Source organism: Apis laboriosa, unplaced genomic scaffold (assembly GCF_014066325.1).
Source record: "Apis laboriosa isolate Shangri-la unplaced genomic scaffold, ASM1406632v1 scaffold2_cov157, whole genome shotgun sequence".
NCBI lineage: Eukaryota > Metazoa > Arthropoda > Insecta > Hymenoptera > Apidae > Apis > Apis laboriosa.
Genome location: NW_025222729.1, coordinates 67,554 through 86,123, shown reverse-complemented (window position 1 = coordinate 86,123; position 18,570 = coordinate 67,554). Strand labels below are relative to the sequence as shown.

The following is an 18,570-nucleotide window of genomic DNA, read 5'->3' as shown; positions in this document are numbered from 1 at the left end:
CTACAATATTTTTATATTCGAATTCACTTTCTACTTTTTTAGTGCAAATAATCAATGCAAGCATACATTATTTCTAATATTTTCTAGTTGAAATAATCGAGCACTCCATCCAATATCACGCATTGACTGCACATCCTTATGCTTAATCTTTCTCTATCCGATGCACTATCCAGAATCAAAAGGAAAGACGTGAAAAACGACAATACGATCGAGATAGCAGTCAGTAACCGAATTAGAATCAAGGATTTACGAGAAAAAGACAATCGAGCCTTGGATGATATGGTTCGAACGCGATAATCTCAATTTAACAGAGAAACAGAGATCGGCAATGATCGTATGTATCCTTGTCGTAAGATTTTTCAAAAATCCAAAATCTATGGCATTGCGTGAAATTCGAAACCGATTCCGTGGGATTGGCCTAAAATTAAAAGCCTACTCGAGGTTCAATCGATGGAAAAATAGCTCGAAACGATGGTTTAGTGGCCTCTCTCGTTCCACGTTAGTAACGCTAATTTCGTTTTCCCACCACGATGCAAATTACCTATTCGCCATGAAACTTTCGCCTCATTTATCGTTTTACGCTTTAATCCTCTTTGACATTCGATTTAGTTCTTTTTTTTTTCTTTTAATTTTTTTAACTTCGCTAAATTCCAATGGTTGAACGATTGGAACGCGTTAATGAAAAATTTCATTGTAATATTTTTTTTTATCCCGTGTTGTTTCACCTGTTGATCGTTATTTATTTTAATTAGAGGAATATGGTATAGGGAATTTTCAAATTCGTTTTTTTTCTTGCAGTAATTAATACATTGTAAGTAATTTGCATTTGACATAATGTACTGTATTGCTTTCGAAAATCGAATTTATAAATGCAGTAAAAGGTCGATAATTTTATTAACATTTACGGAAATTTGTTCCCCGGGTTAATTGGTAATTGCCATTTTGTTGCCCGTTACATTTTATCTTTTAAGTGGAATATTCAGCAAATTATATCAGGCTTGTAACATTTATATTAATTTCATCTGTATTTATGTAGAAAGAAGATAAAATAAAGGAGGGAAAAGGAAAAGTGTTGATACGAAAATATAAAATAACACCATGAAAAATTTCACGAAATCAATCTTTCGTATCCATCTCTAAAATTTCTTGATGGAATTCAATTTGTACCATTGTCTATCCAACTAATGATATCATTATTGAAACTTCATAACTCGATAAATTTAAACTTTATAAAATATAAATGAACTTATAAAATATAAATGAAAAATCGGATCAAGTCGTCGATCCAACATTAATCATCGTTGCTTTCGAAGTATGAATTATTACGCGAGGATTGGAAGAGGTTGGGCAGGAATAACATAATTATAAAGGAACAATAGTGGACTTTTTCAAGAAAGGATATTAATCACTCACAGGGATTTCCTTTGGCACGGCTATCCTTAACCAAGAGCACAATAATAATCAGTTAAAAAGCGTAAAACTCTCTTCATCGAGTATTACCAACGATATAATGATGTTCTCCCCGTGTGTTTGCGTGTTCTCATCCACTTTCGTGCGCGCCAGCCAGATTAAACCGATAGTTAAAATAATGGACAGCCTATATCGTTGATTAAAAATTCTGGCGGAGCGTGTATTACGAAACTAATAAACTAGCTCTATACTTAGAGATCGTAAAATATCATGGAATAAAAATTTGAAAATTCTATCCACGGGTACGATACTCTGTATTTGACACGACACTGGTAAAAGTATCTTGGCCAACTTTTAAACTTTGTATCATCAAAACAATCGTATTGCAATCAACGAATATCCACAATTTTCAGCGATAAATCACTTTGTATAAGTAAAAAGGGTTGAAGAGTGATCCGTGCAATAGTGAAGAACAAATTTATGATCGGTCAACACCTGTGTTTCGTGTTGGCAAGAACTTTTTGCAGCTATTAGAGCTGGTGACGCTATTTGGCTCGAAGTTGAACGAGTTCTTACGACGAGCGAGTCGTCAAACTCGCCAAGTTAGGAAGAATTTATTAATATCGATCAAAATTAATAACACGAACACGTGCATTCCGTCAAATTCAGATTGAAAATTGATGTTAAGTTGCTATTAAGAGGGTTGTGCGTTAAAAGGCGCGTAAATTGATCCCAATGGAGACAATAGTTCGAATTATTGATTGGATTTAATCTCGTTACATCGATCAATTTCTTCTGATGAAATTTTATAATAAATATATTATTATTGATCGTAGATTTTTAATATGTCATAAATCTTAAATTTTAGTAAAACGAAATTCTAGTAAAATATATTTATATTTGTATATATTTGCATTAAAAGGAGAGGAAATTTTCAATTGACTCATAGAACAAATATGTTACAAAAAAGTAAGAAAAGAATATAATTCAGATTGCTATAAAATCGAATACAGTTATTTTTAGGATGAGGAAACAGCTTGTTTTGGAATTATTTCGAATAATTAAATTCCACGTTAATTTAACATGTCGCAATAATTTATAAATGACAAGATTTAAGCACGAAGCTTTTTGTTTGCTAAACCATTAAGCTAATTCGTTGAATAATTCTTGCCAATTGCAAGATGCAATTCTAATATTAGCATCTGCTAGAAGAAACGAATATCTTTTCTTAACGAAGCATCAAGATTGAATTTGCGAAAAGAAATCTACGAAGTTAAATCAAAATTATTGTTAGGTGAAACAAGATAATTAGTCAAAAATTGTATCAATATGAATTTAAGGAAAGTTTATCGATGAAGGAAGAGCAAGAATTTCAAAATAAGAAATTTGGAAAATTGAATAACATCGTATATAAGTCTTATAAAAAATCTTGATAAAATGTTAAATAGGAATTTCTTATAAAATGAGTGGAAAGATATTTAATTTTCGCGGTTTCCCTATCTCATAATATTCAAATCGTGAAATTTTACGTTTTCCTTGGCTCTTTCTACATTCAAATCCTGTATATTTCATTCGAGATTCCTAGCCAGCTTTTCGAGAGATCAATAGAAGATTTCGTCGTGATTCATAAATCACCTGTCCTCCTTGAACACGTTTGGAAAGGAAACATTGCCATTGAACCATGATTCGATACTTTATTTCGAACGAATAAATTATTTTTTATCGTTCACGAATTATTTCTTTATATTATTTCTTTTCACGTCTTCTCTAAAATTTCTTCTTAATTTCTCTTAATTGAGAAACATTTATTTACGAAATTTATATCAAAACTTTTTAAAAGAAAAGGTGTAACAAATATATTTCGATTTATTTTAATTTTAAATTAAAAAATTTGACAGCAAATATATGAAATGGACGAAATAGATTCTTTCTTAATTTCTTGAGTCGATTTCTTGTTTATTAGTGTATCTTTATTAAGGTAAGAAAAATCAGTCTTTTTGAAAGGAAGAAATTTAAAAAATTTTCCAAGTACACATGTAACATCTTTCTCTCTATAAAATTTTCCATGTTCACGTTCCTTTCATTTCTAAGAGTTCGAATTTCTCAAGTATTAAAAAATAACGTTTCTTTTAATACCTTTTTCCTTTTATATCCTCTAAAAAGTTTCTCGTATTTTCAATACTAGTTTTTCCATACTACTTCTCCAAAAATATCGAATCGAATATTTCTTATAATTAATTACCATCGTACACACAATATTTATACTAATTTTCAACTATATCCATACGATCAATCATAATTAAAGTCTCTCAGAAGAATAAATAGAAAAAGATTTGGAATTTTTTATTTAATCCCACATTGAATCATCGCCGAAGGATATCAAGGAAACTAAATTGCAGAAAAGGATGGAGACATACGCCATTCTCGTTAACATCCTGTTTTCTTGCGACCCTTAAAACTCGGGCTTCGTCAATCACGGCCAAAAGCCTGTCAACCCGTTTAAGCGTAATTATCCATTTTACCCTGGAAGCATTCCTTGTCCCTGGCTTAACCTCGACAAATTTCTTCCCCCGTAAGAAACACAAATATATATATCCTCGGTTTTACCCTCGCTCTCTCACTTCCTGCCGCTAAATCCTGCAAAATTTCAGCTTCTTACTTCCGACCGTTTCGAAGATATGAGCTGGTTAACTTCAGAAACGGCGGTTATCAACGTGTCGTGTCATGGAAGTTATAAGAGCTTGTTTAGGGGGAAATATTTCGCGTACTTTGGCCCCAAGTAATTTGCATTTCGATTCTCGTGCGTGTAATAAATTTTAAATTAACACATTTTTAACGGGACGAATGTTGTCTCGTTCCAATTAAAAGAAAGGGATCCTTTCGATGATTTCATTGAACGAAATGTAAGTTTTATCCAATGGAGAAATAATGCAATTTAATAACAATTACATTGACATGTAATTTAAAATTCTAGATCCGTCGATCGAGCCGAGCCAAAAAATTGGGAAAAGGGAATTGGAAAGGGATTAATTAAAAAGGGGAAAGATGTTCATATCGAAATGAGAATCGAATCGAGGAAGGGTCCCCAGAAAGCAGGAATGAAATGGCAGGAATGAAATGGCAGCAATATAAGCAGCAGCAACACGCAAAGTTGAACATCATTATGCAAAGTTCATTAAAAGCAATTCGCTACTGTGGGTGAATTCCACCGTAAACTGGCCCAACCATCGGTTCCACCGCAAGGGAAGCAACCTCCTAGCCGCGGTATTAAACTTATCCAACTTCATCCTTTGCCCTATTGCCGCAGTTTCGCGCACCAGGGGGGGACTAGGGTTAAAAAAGTTCCAAGAAGCTTTATCTATTCGCCCTTTCTTGGCCGTTCTTCCCTGTGCGCTTCTTGTTTTGCCATCCCTCCCCTCCCCTCCTTCCGCTTCCTCCCCGTTCATTTTTCTTCCACCCTCGCCGCTTGTGCAATCTTCCAACGTTCTTTACTCTTTCCTTTTCTTTTTTTTTTTTTTTTCGCAGATAGGTAGGCAACTTCTTGGCCAACTTTTCCTATCCCTCTCGTTTTTCCGCTTCTTAACGACGTTGGCGCGCGATTTAACCGATCCCATAGAGACGACGAGGCCAGTTGCTCCTCGAAGGATGATGAATCGGGAAATCGTTTAATTAAGGTTAGAATAGGGTCGATAAATTAATTCGAGATTAAGATTTCTTATTTTTCCCTGCATTTATTTTTGAGGTAATTATCGAATTGGATTAAAATCAGGAATTCATCGAGATTAGAATAAATGGATAAATTAATTTGTGTATTAAAGATCTCTTACTTTATTTCGTGATAATTATTGGATAGGTTTTTGAAAGATTATATGGATATAGATTATATCCATAATGGAATATAATGGAATAGAGAAGAAATAATATTATGAATTCTTAAAAAAGAAAAAAAAGAAGAATGACTTCTTTTACATAGAAAAAAAATAAAACTTACTATTTTGAATTTTATCTTGGAATAGGGAGATATTTATACGATATTTAAAGGTATATTCGATACTTTGAATAGTATAAAAATACGAGAAGTCATTTAAGAGGATAATTTATTAGTGAGTCGAAAATTAATAAATAAGGAAGCAACGATTGATTAAAAGGTTTCATGCAAGTTAATTTCAGTGGAAAGTTTCACCATAAAGTAGCTACGTTATTAACTAACGAGCCCGCCTATACTTCGTAACATCTTCGATAACTTAACTTCTCTTGACTGTATCCTTTTAAATACCAAAGTTGGATCGCTGACGAACTTATCATTCATGCTTTCAAAAATTTCTCCGACTAAAATATTGAACACAAAACTTTCCATCAAAAGGATAATTTTAAAATATTCGTCGCTTCCTCATCGGTGATTTCCAAAAGATCAATTTTACCACGCAAAAATCCAGTAGCCAGAGAGGATTAAATCGAAATGAAATTTCGTTAAAAGAAAACCTGATCGAAACGATCAAACAACGGACTTTAATATTTTCCCAGTAGAATTTTTAATCATGCATTCATCAAACTCGTGACGCATCATAAATTACTATAAATTATTAATAACGAAATTAAAATTTATCGTAAAAAAGGAAAATTTTGACCAATAATATATATCACCCAAACATCACGAATATTTCGAATGAAAAAAAAAAAAAAATTACGAGGCCAGCCCGGATAAATATTTCACTTCTAAGCCCATTTATTTCCACCGCAGTGTCTACCATTCCAGAATACTTTTTTACCAGAAAAAGAAAAGGTAAAAAAAAAAAAGAATATTACCCGCAGCGAATTCCTCCTCGGCGCCAACCATTCCGAGTCGTTCGCCGCAACCACTGGTTTCCGTTACGCGGAATAAACTTCCTTTATCGCGTTAAATAACACGCCAAACACAGCTAGACATTCACACGAGCGTTTAATAGAAAAGACCGCCCCTAACCGATAATTACGCGGTTCTCGAATTCCACTCTCGTGTTACCGAGAGTTCGTTGAAACTTGGCCGAGTTTATATATATATTGTCCCTTGCAGCCATTTGTGGAATTATTAGATGAAGTTGATAACACGTCGATGCACGCAGTTGCGGCCGGTTTCGACGAAATTGTCGACGTAATTGGACACGTTTTGCATGATTGCTAATAAATAATGGAGCAAGGGGATGAGAAAGAGGGGATGATTAAGGGTACGTCTTGTTAATGGAGAGGAATGCAAATGTTTATTTAAAATATCAAACGAATTATATAGATATAAAACATGTGCAAGCAATGAAAAAATTATTTGGAATTTGACAATTTTATGCTGCTTTATACATATATTGGTTTTCTAAAGAAAAATCACAAATTAAACGAGGGAGTAAAGAAGGTAGTAATTAAGTAACTCTGTAAATCATCGTATAATTTAACCCCAACAGTGTTAGAAATGAAACAATTAAATCCAGAAAGAAGGGAAATCCACAATTATGTATTTAACCTGTCCGGCAAAATAAAAAAACCGATGAAAAAAACTGCGAGTTATCAAAGGCAAAATAAACGCAACAATATTGGAAAACCAAAAAAAGGAGAAAAATGGAGAGAAAAAAATTGAAAAAAAATCAAAACAAATGAAACCAAAACTAGAACGTTTAAACAATTTTTTTTAACGAGAACATGATTATTAAACGTGACAGGATCGTCAAACTGACGCGAATTTTCAAATCGAAAACTCGTGGTTAATTCATCGATGGAATGCAAGTAAATAATCAATGATTGCGTATAGAAAAATTGAATAACGGATAAAATTTGGATTGAAGATTATCGATCGAAAACGATGGAAATTATATTTTAACGTGGAAAAAAGCAAAAAACAGAGTGAGGTTATGTTGAACTTTGCCTCGAAATCGACGTATAATATCGAAACAGTTCTCGTTAGAGGGATCACGTTTTAGTAATCAGGATTTTTCGACGACGACGTAGAAGCAAAAATGGTTTTATCTGGCCTTTTCACGAACGTTCCATGTTAAACGAGAATTTAATAAAGGAGTAGTTTTGCTCGTTTCGTAGCACCGAATTCACGTAGTTCGTATTAGTTTCGATTTATGATGTTTCTGAAGCATTGGTTCGCAATGATTTTGTGGAAAAAATTTATAAAAGGAATAGGAAATAAGGGAATATTTATAGAAGAATATGAGAAAGAAGAATTTAGAGAAGAATATAAAGAAAAAAATATTTCAATAATATTAGCTTGTTCTCTTTCCTTCATATATATTTTTCCTTATTAAAAAGAACAAATCCCTTTAGCGATTGATTAATTTAAATAATTGAAAAAGGAAAATTATCGAGAAAATATATTTTTTACATGTATTTTTATCAAATATCACGTGTACGTAATTTTTCAATAATAATATACTCTTTTTTAACAGAAATAATTCCCTTTTTACGTGAACCATGTTGAAGAAACCATCCTAAAGAGAACCTTAAACACATGGAAAAATACTGCGAAACCTGAGAATTCTGTTGAAACGTCTCATCAGCAAACCGTAAAATTATCAAGAAAATATATTTTTTACACGTATTTTTATCAAATATCACGTATACGTAATTTTTCAATAACACACTCTCTTTTAACAGAAATAATTCCCTTTTTACGTGAATTATATTGAAGAAACCCTCCTAAGGAGAACCTTAAACACATGGAGAAATACTGCGAAACCTGAGAACTCGGTTGAAACGTTTCATCAGCAAACCGTACTTTAATTTGCTCCTTTTATGGGAGCACGTGTAGTCAACCATTTCAGGGTCTTAAACGAGAACTCGTGTACCTTTATCTCCCGAGATAACGGTGATTCTTGCTTATGGTAAGGCAACACTTAAACCATTATCCGATCCGTGTTTGAACAACAAACATCCCTCTCGCCTCGAGTATAATTTATCAAAGAACCGATACACGAGCCCCATTCTATCTATCTTCTAACCGATTTTAAGATGGCCTCCGATCATCGTGGCATTAGATATTTCGAATTAGAATTCTGTACGCGCGCTCTCTGGGGGGAAATCGATAAAACCGTGAAAAACTGTCAAATATTAATAGAAGGAAAAGAGGTAAAATTAACGATACCTGTGGTTAGAGTTTGATGTGTTAAGGGTGGATTCACGTTTGTGTTTACACACTCTTGGCAGGGATCAGAGTCAGGAGTAAAACGTCGTCAAGTGGTTGAAAAAGAGGGTGGAAGAGGGGCGAGTCAAGGGGCGAGACAAATAAATTTCGACGGTACATTGGGTTCGTTTCCGCCCTCGTATCGTTTCCACGTGAAAAGGAAATGTCTTTCCTTGGAATTAATTTCTTGCTTATACATGGAGACGTTGGAGAGTATCTTTGGTTAAGAATATATTCCATTTCGAGAAATGCTCGAGGTAGTTGCGAATCAAATGGACGATGTAAGTATCTTTATTGATTTTTTAAGTTTTTTTTAGAATTCTGAATGAAATGGAAATAATGTCAAAAGTTCATTGTCCATCCTTTGATATATATTTATATTAAACTTTTTAAAATTTTAATTTTTTCTCTTAATCTTAATGATGCTAAATTTTCAGTAAGAAAAAAAGAGGCTATTCAAATAAAATTATTTTAATTAACCGTCTTATCTTCACTAGTTGCATGAAGTGTATAATTATGTAAATTTCTAACTGGTAAATTAAAGTAAAAAATTCAAAAAGGTTGGAAAATTCAGAATTTCCTTCGTATCTTCTTTTTTCGTTCTGATAAGAACCATGTTCCATTAAAAAAAATTGTAATTAAAATTCTCCACAATTGTCAAATTATGATAATTGTTTTCTTATTACAACTGCATACCATATTGCTCTGACCAAAATGCAAAATTCTTTTGTTTTCGTAAATAGTTTAATAATAATTTACTGTAATAAGAAAGAAAATTAAATATATGATAGATGCATTTGAATTAAACATTTCGTTTCGTTATTGCATTAGAGAAAACATTAAAGGAAATTAAATTAATTAATAGAATATTTATAAATAATCTTTATTTTAGCTCTTTCTTTTTCTTTAACACATGTAATAAAAATAATTTCATCAAATTTACAGAAATCACAGGTCCAAAAAAATATCTAGACCTAGTTTAAATTACCATATGTTAAGAATAAAAATTGTCACGTTAAAATTTGAATCGCCTATTTTTAAACAAACAACTCAACGCCTACGTATATCCGAAATTTCGTACCATCAACGTGGTAAAAAGAAAAAAAAAAAGAAAATACGATTACCTCGACAAAATTTCCCCAAATAAAAAACCGCGAAACTCATCGTTGATTGCGTTACATTTTCCCTCCGACATCTTTCTCCACGACGTGACTCGTACATGGGAAACCAGAATTTCTCGAAGCTCGACTCGAAATTCGATTAGGATATCCGAATCGAACGTCAAAGCTAAATGTCCTCCATACGCTTGGGCGGAAAAGCGTTGCCGCGCCACGTGACCGACAAAAGAAATCCATGCACGGTGTGTGACGTGAAAAAGGCACAAGTCTCTAGCTTCCAGATGGCGCCAAGTTGCAAGCATAAAATGGCGGCCAAGCATTCTTGAGCCAATAGAGTAAATACGTGTTAACTGAACCGCAGCTTTTATTCAAATAGTACGCAGCCACGGCTATATAGGCAAGATGCTCGTTCGTGACTCGAATCGTTCATCTCGAAACGGATGGAGGGATAAGAAGGTCTTAAAGATAGATGAAAAACGAAAGGGCACGTAGCCGGTTCCAGGTTGGGAATACGTGACACGTTCACCTGTTTTCTCGATTCTAGAGACGGGATTGATTTCGCTGCGTCGTTAGAAGCTGGGATTGGATAATGGTTTTGGTGCGGATTTTTTTGTCCCCTCTACGTAGACACACTGACGATTCAGCTAATGCTAAAAAGTTAGATTCTCTTAAGGCCATTAAGAGGTAACCACGGTCCATGATAGCGCGATCGATGTTGCTTGTTAATCGTAATGAACGATAAATTCGTACGATAATGAAAATATTTTCTGTGGAATTATTTGAAATTCAAAATTATTTTTATTTGGTAAGATGTTTGATAGAAACTAATGTAAAAGTTAAAAATGAATATACAAGTTTTTTCTTTTCGATCATTTAAAGTCTTCTTTTAAACTTCTTTATTTCTATAATTAATTTTTTTCCATCAGGTTTCTCTCCATTGGTCATTCATCACTTTTTGAAGCTGATAATTATTAGATATAAATGAGATGTATTAAAAACGAGAGAATCATAGCTTACACCGTTTATACAATAGATTTATTTATAAATTGGATTTTGACTTTTTTACAAATAATTAGGAATCTTTAAAAAAGAAAATTAATCCCTGCCATTAATATTCTAGATGACGATACAATGGCAATATTAGATCGTCCATTTTCAGCGGTATAATTGAAACTAAAATAGAATCGCAATTTAGCCACGAATATTCACCGGTCGCTCTACAAACGTGTACGACGTATCCCATTTCAATTGATTAAACTCTACCCACACGCTAATTGCGTTTAAGTCTTAACAATTCGCGGCCACATTCACCCAGAAACTTTGCCTTTGCCCTCTTCGGTTTTCGAGAGATTACGACGAGCGAACGGAGGGGAGGAACGGGGAAGGTCGTCAATTCTTTGTTTCGTTGAACGGATTCCTCCAGTGCTTAATTATACTTTAATTAAAATCCGCGTACGCCACCCGTGGGAAAGTTTCAGAAGTTAATCCCCACGGAGCCCGCGATACTTTCATATTAGCGGGCCACAGCCGCTAAAATAAAACGAGTTAATTACATTATGGCACCGGGGGTGTCGTACCCCAACTTCCCCTGTATCGTTGCCTCTTTTTCGAACACAATCCTACAATCGTGATTTTTAAAGAAAAGGTAATATCGATAAATAAAATAGGATCAAAGCTCGGCATGTATGGAAACATTTCTATATTTATGTTGAAAAATGTCTTATTCGTCATGGTTTTGACGAATCGATAATAACTCGTATTTGTCAAGCATAAGGAAGAGATTTTTGGAATAGATTTATTTAGAATAAATAAAATATACATCGAATCGAATGATCGAACGTTTTACAATCGTAATTTTGAAATGGAGAAGATTGGTATGTAGCTGATAAAAGTTGAACAAGTTGTTTGAAAATCGGGATCAAAGCTGAGCATGCATGGAATAGTGGATTCTGAATGTAGCTTTAGAGCTTTGGAGTTTCCTTTGTATTTTACCAAACATAAAAGAAGAAGTAAACGAAAGAAGAGAAGGCACGAGAGTCTAAAATAAACATATCGTTCGTTTCAAAAGAAATTCTCGCAGATTTTTACTATCAACTTATTACCAATAATTGAATAATATTGATAAACACAATACAACACAATAAAATTCAATGATATAGTATCAAAAATTTTTTGCAAATAATCGTATATAGTACCACAATTTTGTTACTTGAACACATATTGTTTGTTCGAACTCTGCGCATACCCATCACTACCACCTATGTTTTCTGTAATTGGCCAATGTTTTTCATTTGTTAACTTTAACAAAGGAAAATATTGTTTAAAAAATTACCTCAAGAACTTCCAACTCTTTTGCTCCCACACTTTTGTTCTATACAACATATTTCATTCGATAAATAAGAAAATTAAACAATTTTGCGAACAATTAATTCGGCCAATCTGCTCTCAAAACTTGATCAATCCGCACCGTGTAGAAAGGAATTCGAATGCGACTTGGAGATAAGTTGGAGCCACGTTGGCGCATGGATGCCGGCTGAAACTATCGTGATATCCGGTCGTGTGTTTCAGATGACAGCGATGTCGAGGCAGCGGTACGCGAACCGCAGCAGCGGGAACAGATAAGGAAGGGAGGAGCCACGCGTCGGGCAATCATGTGTAGTGTCATGTGGCTCCTTCGGCTCCTAACGACTTGCTGCCTCGTTTATCTATCGACGTCCGACTTCCACACAGGTATGTGCCCATCGTATTTCCACTCCACTTTCGTTCGGGGGAAAATTTGCATTTCGGTCCAAGTTAAGAATAAAGTTACTTCGACAAGTTCGACTCGACTTTGTTATTCGTCATAAAGCGATCGAATAAACTGCGGAGCAGAGCGTAGAGCGGAGGTTGTGCGAAGAGGGGATCAATTGGTGTTGTATTTTAAATAAAGTTTGTTACTCAAAGTAACTTTATTCGAAATTTTGACTGGTTACTTCTTACTTCAACGGGTTAGTTACTCTGCAGTTTCGTTGCTGGGGATGATTGCAGTTACTAAATTCGGTAATTTATCGTTTAGAGGATTTTATATTTATATGTTGAATGTAATTGCAGGAGGAAATTATCGAAACAGATTTTATTATTTTTAATATTACTGTAGAATGTGAGAGATGTATATGTGTTATATGAAACAGTTTTTTAATAATATAACAGAAAATAATATGTGTTTTATTTTATTTTGAAATAGAAGAGCATTAAATATTATTTTAATTATCTATTTTGTAATTATTATTTTATTTATATTATAACAAACATCATAAATTTTTATTTATTAATATTTTAATTACATACATACGTTCGGGATAAATTAATTAAATCAAAAATCTATAGGTAAAATTATTATTTAATTATATCGTTAACAAATTAGATCAGGAAAAAATGGAAAATCCCAATCTCTCTATCAATTATCATCCATCATCGAGATAACATCCACTCCATCGGATGTTATATCTATCATCGAGAATTTTCTCGACATACGTCATTACTGCTCTACCTTAAAATCATCGAAATAAACGTCAAAAGGTTTTCATACAACCATAATCGTTGGAAAATTGGATAGATCCATCGACTTTTCGTTTCGTTCGACTAAAGTACAAACACGCTCTTCTCTCATTAATCAGAACCAAACGACGTGAACGATTCATAGAACATCGTATCGAGAATATTGAGTTGTTGGAACAATTACAAGTATTTGTTCAAGGATAGGTAAGAATACTCAAACTCACTGATCTGTTAAAAGGCACATTTTTAATATTTTAATATTTTAGGGATCTATGAATATTAACATGAAATAATGGGATAATAAATTCTAAATTTTGAAAGACTTGCTTGTCCTATTAGAAGTGAGAAATTGAATTGAATTGAATCTCCATTTCCTAAAAGTAAATCTAAAATTCAAGATTTAATATTCCACGATGGTTCTCAGATCCTTAAATTCCTATGTTGTAAAACAATTATACTACGAATCTTGGAATGAATCCTGGATCAATCGAAATTTTCGATCTTAATACGACTCACAACTATTTACAGAACGTAAAGGCTGAGAATCCAGAGCAATCTGTGGTTTATCTCACGACCCTGTGATTAGAGTATGATTGTGCTTTTCGAGGCTTGAAATGTTCCATAACCTGTTTCATGACACCAGTCCTGTGAATGCTACGATCTTCAAGCTCTGTGATTCGAGATAGATTCCTATCCTACAAGGAATAAAGTTCCATCTCCAAAGAGAGCACGCTTCAATCAAAGAAAAATTTCCATTTGCAATTCTTACCAATACAAACCTGTATGGAATCTTTTCTATTATTCCTATCATTAAAAAGAGCTTAAATATAACCTATATCTCAAAAATATAGGTTAAAAAATCTCTATGAGAAATCAACGCATCAAAAATCATCGCGTTTACGACTCTGAACTGAACTCGAACAAGTCTGGTTATCGTGGTCGCGTGACGCTCTTGATTAACTAATGAATTGCGTGAAAACGACACGGGGCGGGCAGCGTAAATCGTGCGAGATCGCAGCACACCATAATCGGCGCCACGATCTACGCCACGCGAACGAGGGAAGACTCCATTAACCGAGGCGGGGAAATTAGTTTCCATGAAATTCAGATTTGCGCCCCGTATATAAATCCGGAGCATCGAGAGCAAATTCGTCGTAGCCGCGTACGCGATCAGTTTCCCCTCCCCTCCTCCTCTTCTCGTGTAATTAAGACGCGAGCGAGCCGCGAGGTCGACGACCCCCTCAAATAGATTTCCACTCGCCGATCTAAAATTTAACGTGGCTTGACGAGGCTTCAGGTGGATCTTAATGTTTGTACCCGCTTCTTTCGCAAATAGAGGGTTTGGTCCACGACACGAGTCGAATTATCTGTAATTGGTTTCGAATTTATTTCCCCTCTTTGACAGGAGATGTCGTGAAAGGGCCACGAGAGATATTTTTCGCCTGTGTTTGGATAGATTGGATGATTTGGAGATCAAACGGAGAGCGCGTGAAATAGGGATTGGATGTAGAGGAGGGATACTAGATACGATGCATACTTTGCTTTCTTCAACGAGAGAAAGTTTTGGGGAATTTTATATCGAGGTTGATTGAGGTAATTCGATTTTTATTCAATTCGTCTTGTGATTGTGATTGTTGCTATATAATTTATATAATATTTTATGTAATTTATGTGAAAAGAAAGACAAAACGTAAGATACAGAATCGAGTACTGATTTCGACGCATTTCGATGATATGATATAATCATTTTGTGTTAAAGTTAAAGTTAAATTTCTGACGGTTTGCCAGAAAACTTGGCAATTTATCCTAGATTTTCATGGAGAGCGTTGATCGAAGAATTAATTTAATTTTTAATTTTGAAAATTCTGCTGAAATATTTTTATGGATAGAGCAGGAGGTAGGTAAATTGAAATTACATAGACACGTTAAAGAATTATAAATTAATCATAAATTGGATCTTTTCTTCGATCTAGATTTTATATTATTGGATATTATATTATTGGATAAAGAATATAATAGTGATTAAATAATAATAAAACAAGTTTTCACGCTATCCTGTTATATAAGACGGTCCACCCTAATCTTAAACTATTATAGATAGATTCCATGTTTCATCCGGATTTATATGATTTATGAAAGGAAGAGGATTTTAAAGAAAGGGTAATCCATTAACCAAGCTGCAGGATTATATTCCACGAAATTCAAATCAGAAAGCGGATCAATTTGAAGCTGAAAGCATTAGACAATTTGATTTACGATCATTCTTCTTCGTTGAGGATTAAAAAATATAAAAATTAGCTTATTATCATTTGATAATATAAAGAATCAGATTGATTCGTATTCATGATTGACTCATTTCCAAGATAATGTTTAATTAATATTTATCTCAAGTATGAAGAGTACGATTATTACCAAAATTAAAAATAATAAAAATGAACAATTAATGAATAAGAAGATCAACCACTATTATTTACGAAAGATACGTGTTTATTCATATCTATGTGGATAAATATTCGAACGATGTCTGCGTGATACAGCTTATTCCTGTAATTAATTTCAATCGCGTAACAATACGTTACCAGTAAGTAGCACGGAATGGAACTTCAACCGAAGGATTCCCACTTGTAGATTAGGTGACTATCGTAAATCATTTCGTTGGATCCATCCATCTTCCGCGGCGTCTTCTTCGTGTACAAGACTATCCATCCTATTTTTCACGTTGCATTTGTTTGCCTCGAAGATTACATTTTATTGAAAATATCCACTCTCCTTCCCCGAATATTTTATATCATTAAAAATCTTAAAAACGAATATTATATATTAATGGTATTTAATTTTTATCGATTATTAATGCATCTCATGCGTATCAATGATTCATACATATTTATACTACGTAATATTATTTTTTTTTTATTATACTTCCAAATCTTTTGATAGAAATTCAACCGATTTATTTGAAACGCTTGTAAAACACGCATCGCCGCAATGATTGATTTAAAAAAAAAAATTCTGGATATTTGGTAAAATCGTTCAGAAATAAAGGATACGCACGGTGCTCTATTAATTGATAAAAATAGTATTAATATAAATTTATGATTAAATAATCGTTCGAGTTATTAAATTTTATAAAAATGTTGAAAATTGGTTCTAATTTTTTTTTCTAGGTGCTGTACACGTATATCGTACACATTTACTCGTGTTTTTACTGTGTATTTTATGCATTAAATGATGCAGTAAAATAAATTAAAAAATTTGACACGCGAGTATTAAACGCGAAAGAGAAATAAAATGAAAACGAAAACCACTGTAGATTATTGCACTGTTTCGTTGTACACGTGAAATTCAGTAAACCACGTCACCTGTCCATCAGAATGGAACGTCACGGATTCATGGTTGTAGATTTTTTGTTTTCCTCGATTTTTTTTTTTTTTTTTTTTTTTTTTTTTTTACACATTTCCCATGAACTCCACGCGATGAATCCATCCCTTTGCATTCATCTTTCCCGCTTCGTTTTCCATCCCCTTTCATTTGTCCAATTATTTTTACACATTGAATATACCGAAATTGTATCGTTCTGTAGCTACAACTATGTGTAACAACTATAATTACAATTATTCCTTCAAATTTTATCCATTTGATCATTACACTACGCATAATTACAAATTTTTTTCTTAATTTCAAGAATGATCGCATCACTTAGCAATCAAACTGATCAATTTTATTCTTTCAAAAATTCGGTTAATTTTATTTAACTATTCTCAGAGATTATAAACTACCATCTCTCTTTTATTTTAATAAATTTTGAAACAATTATATAACCTTTCCTTCCTAAAGGAAGCATAATTTTTTTTTTTTCTTTTAAAGAACAAAATTATAAACTCAATCGTAATTGCGAAATTTCCTCTGTAGGTATCGTTCACGGTCTATCGTTGCTCGTAACATGAAGGTACGCTAACTAGATCCCGTTTCCGCTTTCATGTTCCCGGATACGACACCGGCGGCATTCGTCGGCTAGACATTAAAGGATTTCACGATAATCTTCCTTGATATCGAGTTTTAAAACGTCACCGAGCCGTGTCACTATTACTGGTAACGTAATTGCTTTCGCGGTGTAATAATATGCATGCATCTTCGAGGGCTCGTTTAAGTGAACCGACACGTAAACGAACTTGCACGATGTCGAGTTAAAGACCCGTTTATTCGTTGCGCTTTCCAATTTTTTTTCTTTTTTTTTTTTTTCGAAGTGAGTAGTTTATATATAGTTCTATAAAATCTCAGTGACTTTATACTTCAAATTAATAATTTTTTATTTATGTAACAGTAGTTTGTTAATGAGAGTAATTATTATCAAACTGGAATTCGTTTGATATATTATCGAAAATATAATACTCGTGTTATCACGTTTGATAAGTTCAACGTCGTATCATATTTTTATAAATATGAAGGGGAAAAGAACAGGGATGTAAAAATGAATGGACATGAGGGATGTACGAACGATACGTGGGAAAAAAGATATTAGAATGTTCGTGTAAGAATAAGAAAAGCTTTTTAGTAAGAAATGGAGCGTGTATCTGAATAGTTTCACTGATATTACTTATAAAAATTTTCTTACGTAATTTTATTTCGCTGATATTTCATTTTTATAATCTTCATTACCCTTCTCCCACATAAAACTACTTCCTAGGAGAGTTGTGCATTATAAAAAATTAATAGGAAAGGATCCTTGTCAGAAATATTATACTTTACTCTTGCATAAATGTCATTTCGTCATCGTAACTTTTATCATCATCTCTTCCATTTCTTCTACCCTCAAACGAAACTAATTTCTAAGATCTGTATCTTAATATTAATAGAAAAGGATCGTCGAAAATTTTTCCCCTATATATTCCTTACACTTTATATCTTCTTCATCATCTTCAACCCTTTCGCATAAAAATAATTATGCATTATAAAAAATTAATAGAAAAGAATCCTTCACAAAAATATCTTATATATATATATACACATAATTTCATCTTCATAACTCTTTTTCAGCTCCTTCCTGATACTCAGAAACGCAATATAGAAAACTAATAACAAAGGGATCTGTGTCCAAGATTATCCTTCCTCGTTGATCAAATAACCACCCCAAAAATAAGGGCGAGAATGAAATCTCGTAGGAGGTGAATCAACACCATCAAAAGAAACCACTCCCTCAAAAAGATGTGATCTTTAACTCGATGAGGAGGTCACGTATCCGCGCTCGCCAAAAACCTGAAACTTATTTCTTATGAAATCAAGCTGATTTCACACGGTCGAATCGAAAACGAATCTCGAAAATGGATCTTCTCCCAATTTCCAATTTCCATTCTC

The 18,570-nt window shown here is 33.3% G+C and overlaps 1 protein-coding gene across 7 annotated transcripts in view; it reads left to right on the top strand.

The window, feature by feature from the left end:
- LOC122714402 (zwei Ig domain protein zig-8-like) overlaps positions 1 to 18,570 on the top strand; it is a 262,470-nt gene that overhangs the window by 206,925 nt on the left and 36,975 nt on the right. For 6 of the 7 annotated variants that reach the window (XM_043935707.1, XM_043935705.1, XM_043935708.1 and 3 more), the window contains one exon: positions 12,250 to 12,411. The exons of the other annotated variant lie outside the window; for it this stretch is intronic. In XM_043935707.1, the coding sequence (XP_043791642.1) occupies positions 12,333 to 12,411 (79 nt within the window). In that variant the 5' untranslated portion in view covers positions 12,250 to 12,332. The remainder of the gene's footprint in view (positions 1 to 12,249; positions 12,412 to 18,570) is intronic. 7 annotated transcript variants of the gene reach the window in all.